Genomic DNA, 21,072 nt, shown 5'->3' with positions numbered 1-21,072 from the left:
AAGAAATAAGTCATTTTTCTCTCGAATTTCCCTTTATAAAAATATCAAATATATCCAGTTTTCGTACCCACGGACATAAATTTATATGTTATGAATGTTTTCTCTAAAAAATCACATTTTTTCGCCTTTGCACTGATTCATACCGTTTCGGTAGGCTTTGCCAAGCAGCGCTATCTGGCAGTTGGGCCTTGCACTACTCATATTTTAAAAAGAAATACCTGCGTATTTCATTCACAATTAATACTATATTGAAAATGTCCATAGAAATTACTTTTAAATTGATTTCGATTGCAAATATTGAAGCATGTTTCTTTTAAAAATATATGCTTATAAAAATGTATTATAAAAAAGATTTTTTTCTTCAAACGAATACGTAAAATTTTTCATTTCGTTTTCGATCAAAAATTCACATAGTGTTGTTATTTGAAATATGAGATCATCGTCAGAAAAACGTGAAAAACCCAAGAAATAACATCTCTCAGCACGCACAGCTCGTGCGCCAATGCGTGTACTAAAAATAGCTCAAAGATGAACGGTCCTTTCTGGAATGTACTACAATGCACGCTCCCCACTGCTCGTAGCCGCCGTTAAGAGCATTTTCACTAGCTGTTTTTCTCTACTTTTCCATTGTTTTTTTTTTTGCTCATAGGATTTTAAACTGTTCAAAATTACCCGACAGCGAAGCTTATTTAGGTCACAAAATAGGACACGGACATACTTTGACCCAAATACGTCAGCAAATGTGCGATCCTTGAGACGGAGGCATACATAATTTTGACACAGAGATTGCGGATTTTTGCCTGCTCATCTGAATCGAGAGTAATACAAAGCGCCATCGGTACTTACGTTCTGCAGGGCCTTCTCCTTCTCCTCCAGCTTGGTGTTGACTTGCATGAGCGTCTCCTGGGTCTGATCCAGATCGTTCTCAATGGCCTGGATCTTCTTCTGGAGCTGACGGGCCTCCTCCTCGGCCTTCTCGGCGCGCAGGTTAGCATCGCGTGCCTGCTGCTCGCAGAGAAGGGCGCGGTCCAGGGCGTTGTCCTTCTCCAGCTTCATCGCCTGCATCTTCTTCTTGATGGCATCCATTTTGGAGAGTTTTGTTTGACGTTCACTTCACAAGAACACTAGCAACACTACACAAATACCGAATCGCACACGCGTGTCCTGCAGGAGAGAAATAAAAAAGCAACATTAGAGCTACATAATTAAATTACCAAATATTTGGTTGCCTACAACTACATAGCCACATTTTCGTATGTGACAAATATATGATACATTTTTTCAGTTCCAACAGTCCCAACATTTAATATCCTTCCAACAAACCACGGAACATATGGTAAGCTAAATATTGCGACCATCGGAACGACATGAGCATACGTTTGTGGCAGTTTTTGTCCTCCACTTGCAACCCCACAACTTTGTATAAATAAGCACGAAACGATCACAGCCCCACCGAGCATAATCATAGACCCGTGTCCCGGGGGGGCACGCAAATGCAGACGTCTGGCACCGATTGAAAGGGTAACCGTCCGTCCGGTAGGTCGATCGCCACCCGGTGGCACTACTTGACACTCGAGCCGCGGCCTTCCGTTTGCCTTTTACGGAAGAAAATCAGAGAAACGTGAATTTCAATTTAATCGCGTTATTATATCGAATGCGCTAGCCACCGAAAGCAGGGCGCATAAGCCGCAGCACGCCCCACGTTCATTTAACGTTCGAACGCATTACTCCGATGATGGACGACAAACAAGAAACATACCGGTCCCGTGGGGAGGGTTTTTTGTGTCACCACGGGCTCATAAGTGTCGCACCCGATTTGCGCACCGTTGACCTGATTGGAGGTTTGCCAGGGACAGGCTTCCTATTCTGAAACTGGGTGCCCCGTGTCAGCCAGCGTTCAAACCCAACCAGATCTCACTTAGGAGTTTGTTAAAGGTACCGAGCTTGCGCCAGATTGGGTTTCAAATTTCAGCATTATGAGCCTTCGAACACGATCCCACGATCCGGTTTCGAGGATGCTGCACCGCAGGACCTTGCACTCTATGGTATTTTTGGGACTGCAAGAGAAGGGACCGTTCCGTGTTGCCGGTTAATTTCGTTTTGGCCACTTGTGAGTTGCTGCCTCTACCACCTTTTTTTTCTCTCTCTCTCCCCGACATTCATTTTTGGGGTCAGAGTGCGCACGTATAAGGAATAGGACAACATTCTCAACATTCGAGCACAATTAAGTTGCGGTGGGGGGGTTTTATGAAGCTTCCGAACAGGTCGACCTGTGGTTTGTGTTCACTGTCATGGTTTTATCCCCAGCCCTCGAGTGAAACCGCGTCTGGTGTCTCGAGTGTTATCCGCTTTTTTTTATCGTCCCCCCTTTAAGACCCCCTGTTGGTTTGAACCATACGCTACTCATGGTCGGCACGCGGGCTTGATATTTATCCACTGCAATGAGAAATTGAACAGGTTTCCAGGCGCCCCGTGTGCGCATTTCTTGCATTTTCTTGCTCACTTGCAAAGCAGGTGGTATGGCTTGTAAGGTTTATCAAATCGAGGCGTCTCGGTTCAATCGATTCGTCATTTGATTTGTGAATCATAACCTCGTCTGAGATGAGCCTGTACGAGTTACAAATGACACTGGTTGAGTCACCTTTGGACCTGATGAAGCGCTCATAAACCTGGATTATTGTGGACGGGTTTTCTGGCCGAGAAACCACAGCTGTGTAAGGTTTCACACCATCGTCCCGGGGACACCATTTGACCCAAAGAAAGTCGCCCGTTGCTGGGCATCGTCTCTGACCGAGCTGAGCTGAAAAGCGAAAGTGACTCCCTCCTGGACAAGAACCTGAACCCCGGCTGGAAGAAGAACACCAGCCTGAAACCAGTTCCCGATGTTTGCTTTCTCTCCTACCCTAGGGGTGCGCGAATTCGGTCAAATCGTACCCCTCAAGGCCTACCAAGGCCGACCGGTGCCGGTGTCCGGTTGCGCTGGAGGGTAATTATTTAATCGTCCGTCACGGCTTCACGATAAGTGCATGTGCAACGGCACCGATGCAGCGTTGCATTGTCCATTCCCAACCGTTGAATCATGGACCCGTTGGGTTGGCTGATAAGGACCGGTGTGTTTATCCCTCCCCCGGTCGATGTAGCCCTCGAGCAGATTGCACCGCGTCCGAGGACACTCGTGTAACGATTGGCAACGTGCTACCGCGGTCGCTACGTAAGCCACGTCTTATCGAGCCACATGGCCACTGGTTCGGGCGAGTGCCGCTGGAACAAAAGTAGGTCAATGGGAAATGATAATTGCCACTGAAATGGGGTAAAACTTTCCGTGCAGCTTTAAGGTTCCTTTCGCGCTGAAAGATCCTTCCCAAGGAGGTTACTCCATTCTCCAGAACTTCCGCTGGCTCGGAGTCCGGGGTGGGATGAAAATAAAATTTAATAAAAAAAAGCATAATCCATCCTCGATGGTTCCCCCGTCTACCGAGCAACATCCGGCTCCCCCTTTTTGCCGGTTGCCCTACGGCCGGTTTCGTGGTGTTCGCAATGATCCGTGCTGCCACCATTCAACGTGGGCCTTCGTCGTGCTTCGACACCGGCACCGTGGTTAAAAATAAAATTCACAGCCCCACAACCGAGCGAATTGGTTTCGAAATCGCACGCACGGAAAACTCCCACAGCTAGCGGGCAGGATCGCCATCGCCTTAAACGTACATCGGTGCGGTGTTTGGCGGTCCGATCCTCGCCGTTGGTTCCCAAAATAACCCACGTTCGGGACGTGCGCAGCGCAAACCGAGTGTCATGCGCGTACGCCAAAAACCAAAAAATAATACGCCCAGGCTCGGTGATGTGCTCCTTTCCCGCGATCACCTGCGCCCAGTGAGGAAGTGTCGGTGGCCACGGTACATGGGTACGCCAAGTGGTGGTGCCGCTCCCATTCCCAGCTTCACCCATCCCCCCACTCAGTTCGATCACAGAAGCTAAACACGGTTCTAAAAATACGGTCCGATCGGTGGACGGTTTTTGTCCGTTGGGTGGTTTGATTTTGCTCTCGGCGCTGCTCGCGGAATTACGTGCGTGCGATCGTGCGGGTCGTGCAACGCCAGCACGATCTTCACGAGCGCTTTTTCAGTGGTCCTGCGAGCGGCTGGTGTGTTGGCTATTCGTTTTAAAAATATCGCACTTCCTCGCGAAAGCTCATGCGCGCGATCGGTCACAATTACACAATGGTCCGGAATCGTGACGGAACGGCAGCATAAAACTGGCTGTCGTCGGTGGGTTCCACACAAAACTCAAACGGAGGGCTCTAGAGGGCTCAGGGTCTTCTGTTCGAATTGTCTTTCTTTTTTTTTTTTTGCTTCGCCATTCCTGCTCGACATGCACATTCCTAACCGATGATGGGCTCGCGCGCGCTCGCGCGCACATTCCACAGTGGGCAATGGATGTGGGTGGGGTGGGGTGAGGTGGGTGGAGGTGGGAGATGGAGGGTGGCAAAGGGTCTTTCGAACTTTGCTGGACACGGGCGAGGCAATCCAAAGGGAGCCCTCGGATCAGCTGATCAGCCTTTTTGACGTTTATGCAACAAACACTAACTGCACTCAGGTGAAACGGTGCATCGGCACACGCACACGGATGAGCCCAACCTCCCACCTCTATCACCGCCCCCCCACACCCCCACTACCCCTTTGCTCACTGGAGACACACGCACACACACACACATGAGAACTCGGATCACACACACTCTGTCTCCACGTAGAACCTGGAGTGTCCGAACCTAAGGCTGGAGAATGAGTTCACTACCGTGGCTTCAGTCGTCCTTTTGTCCTTTTCCATTTTCGTCGTTCCTCCTTTACGCTCACCCCCCCCCCCTCCCCCCACCCCTATCCCTTCCCACGACGTTCGCTGTTCCCACCCTTTTCCGGGTGTCCTTTCTCGACCACTCGCGCGAACGTTGAAACTCCACCCGTTCAAAAACCGCCTCCCGAAGGACCTCTTCTATGAATCATAGAGCCTCATCCACACGCCACGCTGGAGCCGAGCTCGACTTCGAGCCCCGTTACCGACGGGCTGGAGCAGAAATTGTCCCAAATCCTGGCAAAGATATGTACCACAACCACCTGCAGCCGATTGTCGCGCAAAACTCGCCAAAAACCCAGTGCCCAAAAACTCGAACCAGCAAAACGATATCGCCAAGCGCAGCGCCAAACCGGAGGACCTTACTTACACTTGAATCCGCGAGTTAAACAGTTTAAAGGCGAACTGAAAAACGTCGAAAAACCGTCTCGATAGTGGCGCACAGTGCGGACCCTGGCCCCTTAGGCGCACTCGCATACATCGACCGGCCGGGTTGATCGTGCGCACGCACACACCACACCGCGGGCCAGCTTCGGGTTTACCGTCGTGCGCACGAAACACCGTACCGGAACCAGCGCGATCAGGTCCTCTCGGACACTTTCGACCCGGTTCCGTGGCGCATTCCCATAGCGCATAGCATGTGTGCGAAACCTCCCAAACGGGGAGGGAGGCCACACGGTTTGCTTGTAGTGGTCGATCGTGGCGACATCTTCGCGAAAACCCATCACGTCCCTCAGGCGTATACGCAAATCGTGGTTTGCGCGAAAGCCCGTGCGCAGCGACCGTTGCGTGTTCGGTCGAGTTTTCCCTCTCCATCGACGGGTGCATCCCCACCACCGGTGGTTTACATAGCGTGTGATCGAGCGATCGAGTCCCCACCACCGTACGATCGGTGGAAAATTTCCACCACCACGTACGCACGCACGCTTTTCGGGATTTTTCACACGAAGGGAAGCTGCGAGTTTTTCCGGCCATTCCGTTCCTCGGGTCCTATATTTAGCATCCCGACGCGGCCACAATCGGACCGGGATGTCGCGCTATCTCCCATCGGGTTTCTCTTTCCCTTGCTGACGTCATAAACATTTTGGGCAACCACCGAAATGTGGGATTTTTCTTTGGCCTACGCCACGGAGCCGGCCGATGGGGACACGATGGTGGTAGGGTTTAGACATTTAGATTCAATGAATCACAGCCTCAACATCGACCTGTTGAGCTGGGCTCGCCGCTGGCCGCGGACGATCGATGCAACACGATCGTGGTGATTCCTTCCGGTAGTAATTTCACGTTCTAAAAGTGAGCAAATAATGACGATTAAATTATACACCTAATTAAAGAAGACATCCTATAGTATGGCTCCTTTTAAAAAATCTTTGCAATTTACTCCTTAGTTGAGGGTTAGGAAAGATTAGAATTAATGTTATTTGTTCGAATAATTCAAAAACAGGCAACATATTGCACTACTTGCATATAGCCACAGGAAATGTTCAAGAACAAAATGCACATATGTTGAAAAGAGCCCACTCCTGTACCACCCTGGTAGTAAAATGACGTACATACTGAACACGTGTAATCGACATGGAAACGGCCATGCAAAACGGGGAAAAATTGCACCAACGTCAATCATCTGTCGCATTAGCGAAAAAGGGTGGCGCCGTCCATTCCGGGCGCTCCCACAAAGCAACGAAAGACGCCCCAATCCTTATCGGACCTTACGGACCTCCAGCTGTCGCAAAGGGGTTTAAACGATCGTGAATGTACCGCTTTACAAAGGCGTCACTCGCGCAATGCAGCCCTTACCGACGGTGTACTCGGCTGTACGCGAGACAACCTCTCTGGACATCCAAACGTGACCATATTAGGCAAAAAAGTAACGTAAATACGTTCTATTTCGCGTACCTCCACACGGTTTCTTCAAAAGGGCTTCTTCGCAGTGCCCTCGCGGAGAAGGTCTACGTGGTTCTTCCTCTGGTTACCTCTTAATTACCTCACAGGAGCCAGATACGTACACAAACACGCCGTGAAGGATGTAATCTACCAGAAGGCCACGTAGGTCGCAAGGTCGTAGGTGCAGACCACAAACTCCGTGCCCTTTTTGATGAACCGAGCCGTCTGGTCGGCATATGGCACCTTCGAGGGCAATAAATCCCCACCACACTCGCACGTTTGGTGTTAATCTGTCAAAATCGGTGGAGGTGAGTTGTGAAAATGGTTTCCAACCAATCAGTCGATTATGCGCCGATCTGACCGGAAGGTGGAGGCGCCCCAACCACCGTATGCTGCCACGTGTTACCACGTTAGCACGTCAATAATTACGCTTTTTCCCACCACATGGAAGGGTTTGTTACGTTCACGATCCTTTTGCAGTTAGTGGGGTGCTAAATGATTCCCTAGACAGCGGATTTAGTTGCACTCGCAACCCACCGATCGTACGTAGCTTCACCGGGTTGTTCGTGATTCACACCCTTAGAGTGATATGATTGGCTATGCCGGTGCGATAGTAATTACGGCAATTAATCAATTATTCAACGTTGCCTGGCTGAAGACATTAACGCCGGTGTGGCACTGCAAATGGTAGGTTGTCCGGGCGACGTAGCAGATTGCATTTCCTTTTGCTGAACGAACCGATGGCTAAATCCGGTCATCGAGTGTGCTAAGAAAATTAAAACTAGCAAGCCACTCTACCAGGCGTGCGAGACACATGGTTGAAGTATTTAAAGGCAAAATTTAATATTTTTTCTATACATCTAGGTCAAACACCGGGATAAAAAAAAATCATCATAAAAGTACGATAATTCATCAATTTTGCTTCCATCATTAAACTAATTCAATCAGGACAGTTAGCAATTACTATGATCGGAGATCATCAAAATAATTCAAGTCACTATGGCGGTTCAGCAAATGCATCCCATAACGAGCTATGAAACGAGCGACAGCCGCACATTTATTGCTTTGCTACTCGAAATAGAATTGCACCACCGGAACGATCCTTCAGTTTATGCGCTGCATGAATGAATCATGTGTAACCCGACGGTTGCAAAGTCGTATAATATCACAGGGCGTCCAACATTGACAGTCAAGATCGGAACAATCTATTCTTGTGCCGGGTTGCCCATTTTGGCACGCACGGAACATTTCAATTTCATCGTGCTCGGCTTGCCTGCCACGGCCAGTTCGGCGAAATCTTTCCCAAACAATCAGCTCTTCCCAAGTCCTTGACATCTTCTTCGGTGAGCACACTCGCAAGGCTACCCATTCCCGAAAAACATTGTCCCCTAAACCAAGGTTAGTTAAGCCCGAATCAAAGCAATAAAGGCCGCCGTAGAACATTGTGCGCTTGTCATCACAAAGCTGTCCGTGAAACACTCCCCGGCCACACTGGAACCGAGTTCCCATCGCTGGCCAGGTGCGCTTGGCGCTTACTGATGAATCATGCTGCAGAAATTTAAATGCGCAAACCACCCCACCCTCTGGCCAGGCAGCAAACGTGCCCAAAAAGGGAAAAGGGGTCTCTCGATGAGCATCGAAGGGAGATCCGCGCGCGCGCGCGCCCTCGTACTATTGACAATTGCTCCGAAGGGCGGCAGTACCGTGCGGGTACCGATCGAGTTGGTTTCAAGCGCGCGCCCATAATTTCGCCGTGCTCGCCTGGTTCGCAAGACCCGGGGACAGATTCTCGTCGTCGATATCTTCGCCAAACTGGAGCCACCTCATGGTCGCGTGGTGCCCACACCTGGGACAGGCGGGCTAGCGGGCAGGACGCAGGCGCAAGGACGACCGCATGTGCGCATTGTCGATGCCCATAAAGAACGAGTTTTTTGAAGATCAAACTGGTGGTTATTAATTTTCGCTCCACTCCGACCGCACGGCCGTCGATGCCAGGCCGCCAGATGAGTATCGGTGGTGGCCGACTTTCCACGCTTATGGAAGATGATTTCCAAGCGCGGGCTCGTTCGATTATTACACCGATCGGTTTTTGGTGCAGCCTCGGAAAGGTCGCTTGAACCGATTATGTCACTCAGGCCAGTAAGAAGCATGTGAACATAAAACAGTCCCCCAGCCCCCGTATGTGGCTGCTACAGATGGTTGAAAATATTTGCTCGAGTTATGGACACGTACCACGCTCCCGGAACGACCATGTGCGCCATATTTATCTCCACATAACGCGACAACTGCGCCGGTGCGCGATGAAGTTCGATTGCGAACTTCGATTATGACCATCTGCTTGGCGTTTGGCAATTGCTATTTTGCCACTCGATCAAGGCAGTAATCTAGTTCGCGAGAGGGTCTATACCCCAAAGGGCCGTATCTTGTTAAATCAATTAAAATTATAATTAAACCAAAAGAAAACCAAAACTCCATGCAAGGCACCTCGGGACAACAGCATAAAAAAGGAATTATGAACATTTTTTTTGAAAATTTTCAAAGTGAACTCGATAAAAAAGTGCATGGAAATCAGCAAACCTTACTAAAAATACCGATCCCCCTACGCATTTTGCGCCAGTTAATAACACCGTTCGTTCGCGTTTGCCAAAGAATCGTCCATATCTGGCGCATGTGCAATGCGCGTTCGATTTTTCATTTTCCGAACGGTGAAAAGATAAATAAAAGCGATCATTTAACCGTTGTTTCGGCAACTATTTGCATTTTTTTTGCAGCTGCCCCTTCAGTTAACATGTGCCTGCAATAATCGGACTCGAGGAGACGCTCGTTCCACCAACCCACTAGAACCAACGGACGAGATCAAATTTTCCCACCCACACTGTTTATCGGAACGTTGTGCGGTGGTTAGGATCGGTTTCCATAAATAAAACTATTCCTCTCGGTGCGCGGAGGCAGAACGCAATAAAACTGGGTCGAGCAAAGAAATACAAAATTGGAACGTTTTACAAGAACACTGCTCGGTGCAGGCCCAAGTGAAAAAAACAACCCTCATGTCATCATTAGGTGTCGTAAGAAAAGTAGTCAAAAAATGTAACAATCTTACCGACTCTATCGATCTTCCTTGGCCAATATTATCCATGATCGAAATTGTTTTGTTTCCATAGCAGAGTAACCTTAGCTTAGCAATTTAAATTTCTTTACGAATTTCTGCACCGCTTCCTTGGGGTACGGCTTCAACGCAATGCATGTTGGCAGATTTTCGGGCTGTTCTACCCACACCTTGTGCTTGATGTCGTTCTGTTGCAACACTTCACCCAGACCGACTAGTTTGGCCGCGTCCGGTGCCTGAAAATGAAAATGGGATGGTGCGGTGAAAAGTCGGAACACCTGAACGGTTCTCCCTGCGGTAAACAGTACAGTAATACATCCATCTGGCAGGCATACCCCAGTCCGCACATTCGTATATTCGGATTCCCAAAATAACCTGGCCGCGCGTAAGTAACACGGAACGGATGGTTTCATCCCCAGACCGTCCGCGCTCAGCCAATGTTATTCTTCTTTCTTGTGGAGAGTTTTTGGCATATTTCGTGTAGGTGTTAGAAATACTCTTTCAAAATCCTAAAATAACTTTCACACCCAACTGTTCCGATGCGGAGCAAACGAGCGCGATCGCATCTCGGCGTTGGCATTATTAAATTCGAATGTTATTGCGTATACGAGCTTTCTCGGAACAATACTAAAATTGTGGTGGAGTCTTGGTTCGATAATTAATTGTTGAAGTCCTTTATTTATTTGTTATCATAAACTTACCTCTAGAACTACTTTGTGCATATTATCCAAATCTTTAAAATATTCGGCGGTGTCCGAGTCGGAGGCATATAAATGTCCTACAGCCGCCACAGCGTGGCAGCATTGCGCAATAAGGGCACCCTTAGGCCAACTCTTAGCTATTTCTCCGTTCACAATAACATACTGAACTAATTTTGTGGCAGCCATTTAATAAATTTCTTTTCAAGTTCGTGATTAAAACACCTGAACCGGCTTCTCCGTGCCAACAAGTTTGTTTTGGTTTGTTCCATGATTATTTACCCTGCTCTCTCCTTTGGGTGCATGGGATTGTTTACATTTTCCTTCTCTTTCGTGCAAATGAAATACCGACCGAAGACCAAAAGAACTGTCAAACTAACCTGACATATCATTTTCGAACTGATATTCGGTATTTTAGTTTTTATAACTAATTTATGCTTACAATAAACCACACATGTTTAAATTCTAAAACTCTATTTCTTGGGAATGGACATGTGTATCTTGCGATCGACTGTGTTTATTGATGTACATGAGTAGAAATGCAAATTATACTATCTGAAATAATTCGAAAATGCCTTGTAATCCTGCTTTACAATGCTTTCCGATGGTACTCTGGACTCGTGTTAACATAATGCTGCATATTGAACAACGTGCTGCTATTCTTAACCAAATATTTGAGAAAATCTTGGACGTGACCGAGGGACGTTTGAATGGATTTTTCATCGAGTGCAGTGAAAGCGAGCATCGGTCCCAACTTCACAAACAGTCTGAGTAGATGAACGGATCCATACATTTTCGCCATCGGCACATCTGGATGTGAGCTAATGATTTCCGAATACTGCGGCCTTTCAAATTTATACAGCAACTGGGACCCCAACATGACGTTAAAATATTCCACTATACCATTGCCAATGTCTGCCACGGCCGTTTCCTTAGTAGCGGTCGTAACCTTGCTCTGTTTTTTGTACTGTACGTAGTTGTCCACTATCTCCTGTACTGTTACCTTCGCAGGTAACTCAAGCAACTTGTTTTGACGCGAAATCGCATCCCAGTCGTCCACCAGCCATACTTTCAGCTCGTCAGGTATTTTAATTTTCACCTCCACCTTCGACATAAACTGATCCTCCGACTCCACATTGGACGAATTTGTATCACTTCGACCGCGCTTTTTTACTTTCGAGTTGCTTTGTTCACTGGCTGACTCTTCCTTCAGTTTCTCTGTTGGCTCTTTGCCTTCCGTAGATTTTCCTTCTTTTGTGCTTGTTGCTGCGCCCGTAGTGGCAGCCGCTGCTGGTCCCGGTACAGAGGATGACGTAGAAGACGATGTCGAACCAGGTGAGGAAGAGACGCTCGCACTTGTGACTGTGGTTTTCTGGGATGATCTATTTCTCCCTGTAGAAGATGCATTTCCTGACGATCCTCCAGCCGTTGCGTTCGATGTGGTTGTTGTTGCAGTTGAAGCAGATGCAGTAACTGGCAGTGTCGTCGTTTCTTTTTCCTTCGAAACTTCCTTCGATGGTGTCGAAGCTCGAGAGTCGCTATCTTTGCTTTGATTACTACTACCACCCTGAGCGTCTGATTTCTTAGCTTTCGCACTGTTTTTCTTGTTTTTTACTAGAGGTGAGTGCAACCGGTGTACTTCCTGCTGTCGTTGCCGGTTTGCTTCGTTGAATTTCAGGACACGGCTCTCGGGAACCCATTCATCCCAACTGGAATAACCCGCAGTGTTATACGTTATGTTATGATACAAACGAAACTTTCGCGGTTAGAGCAAATACATACTTCTTGTTCCAACCGGCATAATGAACCAGGTACTTAACCTGTTTTTCTTTCATAATTGCGCTTCTTAGCAGCTTGGCTTCGTACAAGAGTGGCCCATGAAAACAAAGTACCTTTTCACCTAAAATAAACAAACTTTCACAATGCATTCTCTATCGGATCATCCCATTTTCTGAAACTACCTTCCGTGAATTTGAATTTGGGGGGCATCTTCCCGCCGTCCTGTGTATTTTTCTTATCCAGTTGTGAAATTTTCGTTTAATTGGCTTCAACGAAAAACTAAAACAACGCTCAGTTCCTCCGCTCTAGTTTAGAAATGCCAAAATGTTTCTTGATGCTGTCAAAATGACATTATGCGATGAACTATGAAGACCCATCTAGATCAGCATGATATTTGACAGAAACGATTAAATAATTTAACTGAATACTGGAAACCGCGGTAAAATACGTTTATTATAATCAATAAAGTAAAACAGTTCGCTATGGCAGAGATATTATTCTTTAGCCAAATGTTGCTGAAAACAATAGTAGTTTTCATCGACTGCACGCCCACCGAATTTTCACCATACCACCGTTTGTTGAAGATCGGTGACTCACATTTGCTTAAAAATGTTTAATTGTTGTAAAGTTTTTAATTTATAGATGGTGTAGAAGTTTAATAAAAATCGAATTAAATAAATTTAAGTTTTATTATAGGAATAAAAATGTTTACTATTACTTAAATATGCCGTTTAAAATCACTAGCACGTCACGTGTGTTCTTCATTCGGTTGCTCGTTTCTTTGTATTTAATCGCTATCACAAGGTTGTCATCATCATGCTGCTATCAATTGCACCTCTACGCCTCATACGCCGGTGGGGCATATGCGCTGTGGTCCTCCAAAGTGTCGGCCAATTTCTGTAACCCACCAGAAGTTGAATACGGCGTAGCAGATCCCGCCAGCGGGATCTTCCCGATCGTTATGGGTATGTTGAGTTTTATCCGCTTGGTCGAAGCTTGTGGCTTCACGATAAGCAGCAGCTCGTAGCACACGTGCACGATCCGGCTGAGTGTCGTTTCTGTGGACGGAATAGGACCGACGACAAAGTTCTCCACGAAACGCGCATCGTTCTCTCCCTCGACAGACGGTATCTTGTGCACCTCGAGCACCTCGTACTGGACATTCTGTATCTCCTGCGGAATTTGTGTCGTTCCGATGACACGTGTTTGGCTGGTGAACTTGAGCATTTTCTGGAACTTGATCTCAATTTCGCTGACCACTACCTTACTCGAGTTTTGCACGAAAACCTCCAGTTCGATGGTTTCACCTGGCGAGTAGCCGGACTTTGGTGTCGTCGCCGTCACTATCAATGGTCTCGAACGGCAAAATCCGCAGTAGAACGATAGCATTCCTTCAGCCTTCGTCGGTATGCATAGTACGTCGTTGCTTTGGTTCAGATCCGCCGGATACACCACGGTGAAGGGCTTCTGGAAGTTATGATCAAACTTCCAGGGTCGCTCCAACGAAACCTGTAGTAGGTACCGGACGTGTCCGTACTTTCCCTCCATGGAGGTGGGCGCTGTCCGAGGAATGGCGAAATCAAACCGGTACCGAATCGTATTTGACGGCAGTTGTATCCCGGTGCCATTCTCCGTCCCGGCCAGGTACTGCTTGGACTTGATGAAATCCTCGCGACCCTTAAATTGCGCCTTCACTTTTTTGTTCTTTGGCCCATCCGGAACCTTTGCCTCCCAATACACGGACGAGAAACCAGAGATTATCAGAGAGACACCTAAAACACAATGAGAAATGGTTTTTTTTTTGGAGGGATTAAATCTCCGATAACGGCGCGTAACAATTAAAACGCACTGTCAACCACCCATATCAAACTAACCTCGCACTTTCTTGATCTTGTTGAGCTGCAACTCGACCACCCCCGTAACACGATCACCGGCCGTAAAAATACCGCTCGAGTTGTTTTCGAACAGCACGTCGCATTTGACGTGTTTGGAGGATTTTTCCTTGGGCATTTTGCCCCCGTTTTCACCTTGAAGATCGCGAGGCCGTGGACGAAACAACTGCACGAAAGAGCACACTCAGCCAAATAATGACCGTACCGTACTTCGCGGGCAACCTAAGCAGGCAGCTCGTGAAAATCGAACCAACTGCCGATAAAGCTGATAACGATTCGCGAGCCGTAGGTGAATTATCTGTCGACGGAGTTGGATAAAGATGACTTAACGATTTTTGCGGTAATTTTTTCACTAGATAAAAGCTAAACCTTAAAAAAACACGAACCAAGCTCGATAGCAGAAATTGTGGTCGATAAAGTTACGAGCCCATAGCTGCGGCATTACTCATTCCGCACTCATTCCGCATTGGTCGATATCAAAAATTCGAGATGTCATCCGTCACACTGAGCGCAGAACCGCGAGCTGACGAGCTGAGACGAGGCACCATTCCTACACACGCAATGGTTCTTTGCACGGCGCAACAGGAAACAACACGGGGGTAAAAAGATCGATCGACACCAGCATCACTTCAGGATGCTTCCACCCGAAAAGCGAGATTTTCCTCAAGATGTGACTCAACAAAGACACTACGGGCTTCCGAGACGGGCAACATCACAACACGCACCCCGAACGATCGATCGAGTGTGGGAAGCGACGTACCTTCTCGCCCCAAACGACTAAAAATACTCGCAAGAAAGAGACACGCTGGACTGGCCCATTGGCACGATCGCAGGTCTTGGGGTTACGGCACACACACCACGATAGGGCGTTTCTTTGCATCCCGCTTTCCCGGCCGGGCACGATCAAGCGGCGCATTGTCTTATGTGTTGCCCTCGCGATCGTTCTTTCGTGGGGGTTTTTTATGCGCATTGCAGCATAAGACGGCCATCTTTGTCGTGCCGTGGAAGCGCGATCGTTCATGCGCAAGCGAGTCGCCACGCGGTTTCATCGCACGCGAAACACATTGAGGTAGGTCAGGCATCAGGAGAACAAGGGCTTACATTCTTTCCAGGACGGAATGCTCCCCATTTGAAGCTCGCAAGACCTAAATGAACCCACACATGAAGACAATTTGCAATTGATGATCAATCAGTTTTGGTTCACGCCACGCGACAGAACCGGCATTATTATTCATCATCATCGTAATCACGTGGCGTGTACGGTTGCGAGCCCTTCTCACACTCGTGCTCCTTCACGTCCTCGGCCGCGGGGGCCGACGGATCGTCGGTCAAATTTTCCATCGAAAACGCCCGGGATGTGGACGGTTGCGCATCATACGGATACGGCGGAGGTGCTTCCAATGGAGGTTGAGTTCCTGCTACTGCGCCGGATGGTTCCAGTCCAAGGGCAGCCCGTTCCTTGGCGAGCATCTGCACGGGGTAGAGAGTGCTGGGTAGCCCCATTGTCCCGATCACGAGTGGCAAACTAAGGACAAGCTTTTTCCGCGAACGAACCGGCCGAACCAAGATCTCCACCTCGTAGCGTGTCATGATGATCTTACACCGTTCCTCATCCGACGGAACGGTTGACCCGATCAGGATGTTCTCCTCAAATATGGCGTCGTTCCGACCAGCGACTCGACCTATCGTTCGTTCCTCCATCACCGTGTGCTCGTAGTACTGCTTCACGAACGGTACCTGACTGAGAAAGGTGTCGATTCGCTGGAACTTAACCGTGATGCTGCGCACATCCACGCTGCTCTGGTTGTTGACGTTGATCGACACTTCGATCGCTTCACCAGGTGCATACCCGGTGCGGGGAGTTGTCGCCGTCACGATCAACGGATCGGTCAAACCGAAGTAGAAAGACTGCACCAGCTCAGCCCGCGCTGGTAACAGCATCCGTTCCTGAGCCACGTTCAAATCGGCGTGGCTTTTCACGATGAACGGCAGTTGGAACACGTGGTCGGTTTTCCATGGACGCTCGAAGGACACCTTCACCACGTACCGGATGTGACCGTATTTGCCCTCCTTCGAGGAAGGAGCAGTCGGAGGGATTTCACAGGCGAACGTGTATCGGTACACGCCTGCCAACACCTCGATCGGGTTGCCCACGTCTGAGCCAACGAAATATGTCACGGTGCCGAAGTAGTCCTCACGTCCGTTGAAGTGTGTCTTCTTGTTTTTCTTGCCTTTTCCTGGGCCGCTTTCATTATCCTTGATTTTCGCATTCCAGAACGTCGCAGCGAATCCGTTTATTCGTAGAGCGATCCCTGCGGCGAAGATAACGAGTATCGTTTGAGTCATTACCGTTCGATGAGTCATTTGAAGGTGATGAACAACACACATCCAAAATGATGTATGACTGGCATATTGGCCCCATTTGATTATAACCAATTATTCAGGCGCAACCAAAAATTTGTCATTGGTAAAACGCAGATAAGGAACGTTGGGTATAGCGCCATTCAAACGGTAGCCCAACTTTATCTTCATTCATGGCTTAATATATCCGAAAATAACGTTCTCTTTCTTTGTACTTCAATTTTTTTTGTTGTACACATTGCATGTATTTGATTTGTTTTGTTGCTTTACCTCGTACTTTCTTTTGCTGTTCCAGCTGTATTTCAACGGTCCCGCTGACGGTGTCTCCCGCGCGAAAGATGCCTTGTGGATTATTGTCAAACTGTACGTCACATTTAATGTGTTTCGAGGCTTTGCTCTTATCTTTTTCTTTGCCCATGTCCTGTGCCATGCAATTTATCAAACTATTTTCTAACTTAAAAGACTTATAATAACTCAAATAATTTAAGCATGCGAATGCAGCTAATATCACAACAAAATCTAAAAATGCTATCGATAGGAACAGCGATCCTTGCTGCAACGGTGAGCGTTTTGTACTGACGAGTAGATTTGGCGTTCACGGTTCATTTGGGCAGAATATTCGATAACCCTTCGCATGTGTAATAATTTAGATACAATGATCAAAACCAAAAAATGTACATTACCGATAAGGGCAGTAACAGATTAGAGCATTATCAGTTGTTCGACGGGAATTGCGTTCTGCTCAGGTTCGTGTGTGCGTGTTACTAGCAGGTATTTCTATTTCGTACGCTTTATGAATCACAATTGGCCCCCGAATTCGAAAAAATCAACGGTTTTTCAACGTTTATTAGTTTAGTATAAATTTCATTAGTATCCGCCGATTTGATCGAGGCACCTGTCATTTGCATTGGTCGTATCCATGGTAACCATGCGGTAACCCCCCAGTCACATGTCGAAAGATCTAATGGGGCGATCTGTCAGCTGCGGATTTTCTGCATAATTTATTCGTGTGCAGAACAAAAAAAGTCGGTAGCACTGAAACGGCATTTTGCAATGGCGAAACGTACTCCTGGAGATAGACGGTGGCAGCGCGGAAAGATAACGCCCTATCAATGATAAGCAAACATTGACAACAATTTGTTCTCTTAACATCTACTTTATTCAAGCATAACCTAGAGCGTTTCCTTTTTACATAATCTTACATTAGAACAATTTAAAAAAAAACATTGTATATTGAGCAGCCGTCGCTGGCTCTCAGGAGAAATTAAAACGAAAAACAATAAACCCTCCGGGAGAAGATAAATTTCTCCCCGCACTCGTCACATCCAGTTATCAGGCGGTGACGTATTTGAAGTGCACTAAGAGGGCTGAAAGCAAATAGTCCAAAGGTGCAAATTAACGCGAGCTCCCATTTAGACCGTGCAGGTCACCAGGCAGCTCGGCGTTGAGAGGAAAATGACAAGAAGTGTAGGGTTTGTTCGTCGGAATGTTCGTGTGAAAATCAACTCGACCCATGATGGAACGTTTGGGGAGGGTGGACCTTTCGGTACCTGGATCGGCGCGAACTGGGTTGAACACTTTATGAGCGGTAGTTCTTGTGCACCTCCGCCTTGATGGCGTACAGGAACGACAGCACGTCCTGGATGACCGGCTCCTTGTGCGTGGCCAGAGCACGGTTCATTTCATCGATGCGAAGGCGCGTGTCAGCATCGATCTTGTTCGAAACGCCCTCACGGGATCCAACGTGCTGGAATGAAGGAAGCAGTTATGAAAGGGTCACACGGGTGCTACCGATTATGAGCGTTTTTGCAATGAGCACCTTGGCTTCGAAATCCTTGAAGGTACGCTCCCGCTCGGAACGGTACTTTTCGATTTCCTCCGTGGCCTCATCCTTGGCCTGCTTCAAACGACGTGCCTTGCCTGAAACGAGTCGTTTCCATCCCTTAAAAATCCGCTCCGAAAGGGGCAAAACTGAGTGGTACCACATCAGCGGGTCATGTGACCCCGTGGTTACGTTTTTCGACCATCGCGAACACGCGAACGGTGGCAAAATTTTGCGCCATACTTACGTTTGCGCGCCTCGCCAACCTTGTCGGCGGCCTTCTTTTCCGCGGCCAGCAGCTGCTGGATGCCCTGGGTGTTGCTGGCCATCGTAGTAATCCGGGGACGGGACTGTTCTCTGATGCAACTGAACGGACCGACGAACTAAAGGAAAACGAGTGCGCGCAATCCAAATGCCTCGAAGTCACAAGTTGATTTAACACTTTTTTTCAAATTTGATCATATGACAAACCCTGCAAAAACACTTGCTCACGTGACTCGTGCGAGAGAGAGCTCGGGAGAGCGAAGTCGTGCGGTTTATACCTGTGGCTGGAAGAGCTGGAAGTTGCATTTGTCACGTTGCACTCTAGCTAAGGTGGACAAATTTATTTTATTGTTGCTTTTATTACCGAACATAATCGCTTTTTGCATTGTAAATGAACTTATTTTTGTGCTGCAGTGTTCTGGAGATTTGAGAAAGCTGAGATGCCATTTTCTAACAATTTTTTTTCGAACGTCCACCGTATTACCCAGTGTGCCTATCCAAGCTTATGCTTGACTTTCCCATTTACTTCAACGAATGCTCGAGCTCTTCAAGTTTATCAACCAGCAATAGGGATATTTCTATCTAGCTATCGCGTTGCATAATTTTTCTCTATCTCTACGGCTCTAGTGATGGAAATCGGGCTAGGGAAGGACGAACTATAATTGCCCAATTTTTTAAAATTATTTCAAACGATTCTAACGGCTAATGCTAATATTTAACAGAGCAGAGTGTGAATAAAACTGTCCTTTATTTTTAATCACATTATATTCAATGCACATTATGCCTCATTTTTAAATGCATAAAAAGATACGATAAGTTGGTTGATTAGAAGGAATCCCTAGCATTTGCTTGCACGTTAGAACACAATTACCAAGCTCGGCGTGATTGATCGGTCACCCAGTGGAATGATACCGGCCGCATCGCTATCTGCAAAGTGCAACAAAGCCAGTTCCCGAATAGGTCAACAGTTAGTCAGACATAACAGGGAGACGATCACCCGGAGCTGTTAGTAGCGCGATCCGATGCACTAATTATTTTCATTGATAATTACGCGGGAAACAACAGTGGCGACCGGTTAGAGAAAATTACCCCGATAACCGGCCAACTGCCGGTGAATGTCACAGGCGTCCTGTTTGTCCTGCCGTTGACGAGCATAGGCAGAGAAAGGCTAACGGGGGATTCGCTTCGGTCCGTTAGCGAAATTATCAGCTGATCATGAAACAATAATTTATCGAACAATATATGCGGATGCGAGAAAAAAAAGTGGTAAGAATTAATGCAAAACTCGTTTTTCGCAACCTAATGGGACCCGGCACGGATCCCGACGATGGTACCGGTCGGGACCCAGTGAACTCGCAAACCGTTTTGCAGTCCAGATTGAACCAGATTGGTTCGGTAAAAAACGGTCGAAAGCACCGACCAGCCCAGAGAGCTAAACGAGTTTGTGAGCATTCTCTTCACCGCAAATATAATGTGAATATATCACAACACTACACACTGAATCTGATAAAAAAAATTTAATTGAAAATAAATGGATGAAACAAAATTACGATCATTAGTATGAAAACGATGTTACTACAGCCACAGCCTGATAATGAAGAGATATGCTGTGTAATTTTTATAGCTCAGTAACAGAATTTGATCACAAAATATCTGATGACAGAGATCTTTTTCTCACTTTTTGGAAGATAATCCAATCATATACGAGAATGATTAAGAAGATGAACGCAGAAAATGCATTTAAATTCTCTAGTGTTCGGTACATTTCCCTAGTATTATTTCCCTAGCTATCATATGCTTGATGAATATTTTATTCGAGCAAAAAAGACAGATTTAAAGCTCCCCAGTGCGAATAGTTACGCATGAAGCTCAAATGGCGATAGAACGCGTTGCAAAACCGCTGAATCGCGGGATAAACGGCCTCTGTATGCCCTCCGAGTCATCCACCACTTGTGAACCTTGAGCTAACGAGCCGTTTCGAACCGGCAAAGGATCAACCCATAACCACCGGGCCCAGTTTTCTCCGACCTGCCAAGCTCCCGATCGTTCTCTCGCAGTGAACCCACGCAAGATCATCTCCCACTCTGCGTGTGAGTGTATGCGTGCATCTCGTGCTCCAAAACGATCGTCTTCCAGACCATTCCCAGAGCGTCCAGGATGAGAGCGCGCAATCGCGAGCGAACGGAGCACAGCAAAAGTGGCGGGTTTCGCACGGCCAGAGCGAAAACTCACCCCTTAGCCGGCCACCCCAAACAAACAGAAAAACCTACCCCACTTCCGTGCGCCATTAGCAGGCGAACGAGGCGAACGCGAACGCTCCATCCGACGCTATAAATGCACCAAACTGGCAGGCGCACCGTTTTAGTTGTTTCTCAGCAGCCCGACCACGCGAACCGCGTTGTCGTGCCTGGCTCCAAAGCG

At 47.6% G+C, this 21,072-nt stretch overlaps 6 protein-coding genes across 12 annotated transcripts in view; all 6 read right to left on the bottom strand.

Annotated features, from left to right (window-relative positions):
* Window positions 1-5,270, bottom strand: part of LOC128730557 (tropomyosin-2) — a 39,003-nt gene extending 33,733 nt beyond the window's left edge. For 6 of the 7 annotated variants that reach the window (XM_053823619.1, XM_053823621.1, XM_053823614.1 and 3 more), the window contains exons 1-2: window positions 5,100-5,236; window positions 847-1,164 (exon numbers count right to left, since the gene is read on the bottom strand). In XM_053823619.1, coding sequence (XP_053679594.1) covers window positions 847-1,086 — 240 coding nt within the window. In that variant the 5' untranslated portion in view covers window positions 1,087-1,164; window positions 5,100-5,236. Of the gene's footprint in view, window positions 1-846; window positions 1,165-5,099 lie in introns of all 7 variants that reach the window. The other variant, XM_053823615.1, reaches the window with a different exon arrangement.
* Window positions 5,271-9,873: 4,603 nt separating this feature from the next.
* On the bottom strand, window positions 9,874-10,769 carry LOC128720209 (putative peptidyl-tRNA hydrolase PTRHD1). Its single transcript, XM_053813865.1, has 2 exons — window positions 10,537-10,769; window positions 9,874-10,071 (listed from the first exon to the last, which is right to left on the bottom strand). Exons 1-2 carry the CDS (start codon window positions 10,720-10,722, stop codon window positions 9,901-9,903), a joined length of 357 nt encoding a protein of 118 aa, XP_053669840.1. The 5' UTR covers window positions 10,723-10,769; the 3' UTR covers window positions 9,874-9,900.
* A 353-nt stretch (window positions 10,770-11,122) lies between these two features.
* On the bottom strand, window positions 11,123-12,522 carry LOC128732225 (mortality factor 4-like protein 1). The gene is made up of 3 exons (XM_053825396.1): window positions 12,495-12,522; window positions 12,316-12,433; window positions 11,123-12,242 (listed from the first exon to the last, which is right to left on the bottom strand). The coding sequence occupies exons 1-3, from the start codon at window positions 12,520-12,522 to the stop codon at window positions 11,123-11,125; spliced, it is 1,266 nt and encodes a 421-aa protein (XP_053681371.1).
* A 539-nt stretch (window positions 12,523-13,061) lies between these two features.
* On the bottom strand, window positions 13,062-14,322 carry LOC128720076 (arrestin domain-containing protein 3-like). Its single transcript, XM_053813722.1, has 2 exons — window positions 14,187-14,322; window positions 13,062-14,084 (listed from the first exon to the last, which is right to left on the bottom strand). Exons 1-2 carry the CDS (start codon window positions 14,320-14,322, stop codon window positions 13,150-13,152), a joined length of 1,071 nt encoding a protein of 356 aa, XP_053669697.1. The 3' UTR covers window positions 13,062-13,149.
* A 1,109-nt stretch (window positions 14,323-15,431) lies between these two features.
* Window positions 15,432-16,983, bottom strand: LOC128732134 (arrestin domain-containing protein 17-like). The gene is made up of 2 exons (XM_053825303.1): window positions 16,836-16,983; window positions 15,432-16,516 (listed from the first exon to the last, which is right to left on the bottom strand). Exons 1-2 carry the CDS (start codon window positions 16,981-16,983, stop codon window positions 15,432-15,434), a joined length of 1,233 nt encoding a protein of 410 aa, XP_053681278.1.
* Window positions 16,984-17,707: 724 nt separating this feature from the next.
* LOC128722196 (V-type proton ATPase subunit G) lies at window positions 17,708-18,804 on the bottom strand. Its single transcript, XM_053816041.1, has 3 exons — window positions 18,635-18,804; window positions 18,385-18,485; window positions 17,708-18,312 (listed from the first exon to the last, which is right to left on the bottom strand). The coding sequence occupies exons 1-3, from the start codon at window positions 18,714-18,716 to the stop codon at window positions 18,145-18,147; spliced, it is 351 nt and encodes a 116-aa protein (XP_053672016.1). The 5' UTR covers window positions 18,717-18,804; the 3' UTR covers window positions 17,708-18,144.
* Between the last annotated feature and the right edge of the window lie 2,268 nt (window positions 18,805-21,072).

The sequence above is a fragment of the Anopheles nili genome, chromosome 2 (genome assembly GCF_943737925.1).
Source record: "Anopheles nili chromosome 2, idAnoNiliSN_F5_01, whole genome shotgun sequence".
Taxonomy (NCBI): domain Eukaryota; kingdom Metazoa; phylum Arthropoda; class Insecta; order Diptera; family Culicidae; genus Anopheles; species Anopheles nili.
This window is presented reverse-complemented; position numbering and strand designations above follow the sequence as displayed.

Bases quoted from the DNA above. Each gene is read 5' to 3' on its own strand.
- LOC128720209 (XM_053813865.1), bottom strand. From the start codon at position 10,722: ATGGCTGCCACAAAATTAGTTCAGTATGTTATTGTGAACGGAGAAATA. The intron at 10,072-10,536 runs GTAAGTTTATGA...TTTCATTTTCAG, and splicing joins TGCACAAAGTAGTTCTAGAG to GCACCGGACGCGGCCAAACT.
- LOC128732225 (XM_053825396.1), bottom strand. From the start codon at position 12,522: ATGCCCCCCAAATTCAAATTCACGGAAG. The intron at 12,434-12,494 runs GTAGTTTCAGAA...TGTTTATTTTAG, and splicing joins CAAATTCAAATTCACGGAAG to GTGAAAAGGTACTTTGTTTT. The intron at 12,243-12,315 runs GTATGTATTTGC...GGGTTATTCCAG, and splicing joins TATGCCGGTTGGAACAAGAA to TTGGGATGAATGGGTTCCCG.
- LOC128720076 (XM_053813722.1), bottom strand. From the start codon at position 14,322: ATGCCCAAGGAAAAATCCTCCAAACACGTCAAATGCGACGTGCTGTTC. The intron at 14,085-14,186 runs GTTAGTTTGATA...ATTGTGTTTTAG, and splicing joins CAAGATCAAGAAAGTGCGAG to GTGTCTCTCTGATAATCTCT.
- LOC128732134 (XM_053825303.1), bottom strand. From the start codon at position 16,983: ATGGGCAAAGAAAAAGATAAGAGCAAAGCCTCGAAACACATTAAATGT. The intron at 16,517-16,835 runs GTAAAGCAACAA...TCTTCGCCGCAG, and splicing joins ACAGCAAAAGAAAGTACGAG to GGATCGCTCTACGAATAAAC.
- LOC128722196 (XM_053816041.1), bottom strand. From the start codon at position 18,716: ATGGCCAGCAACACCCAGGGCATCCAGCAGCTGCTGGCCGCGGAAAAG. The intron at 18,486-18,634 runs GTAAGTATGGCG...GACTCGTTTCAG, and splicing joins GGTTGGCGAGGCGCGCAAAC to GCAAGGCACGTCGTTTGAAG. The intron at 18,313-18,384 runs GTGCTCATTGCA...CCTTCATTCCAG, and splicing joins TCAAGGATTTCGAAGCCAAG to CACGTTGGATCCCGTGAGGG.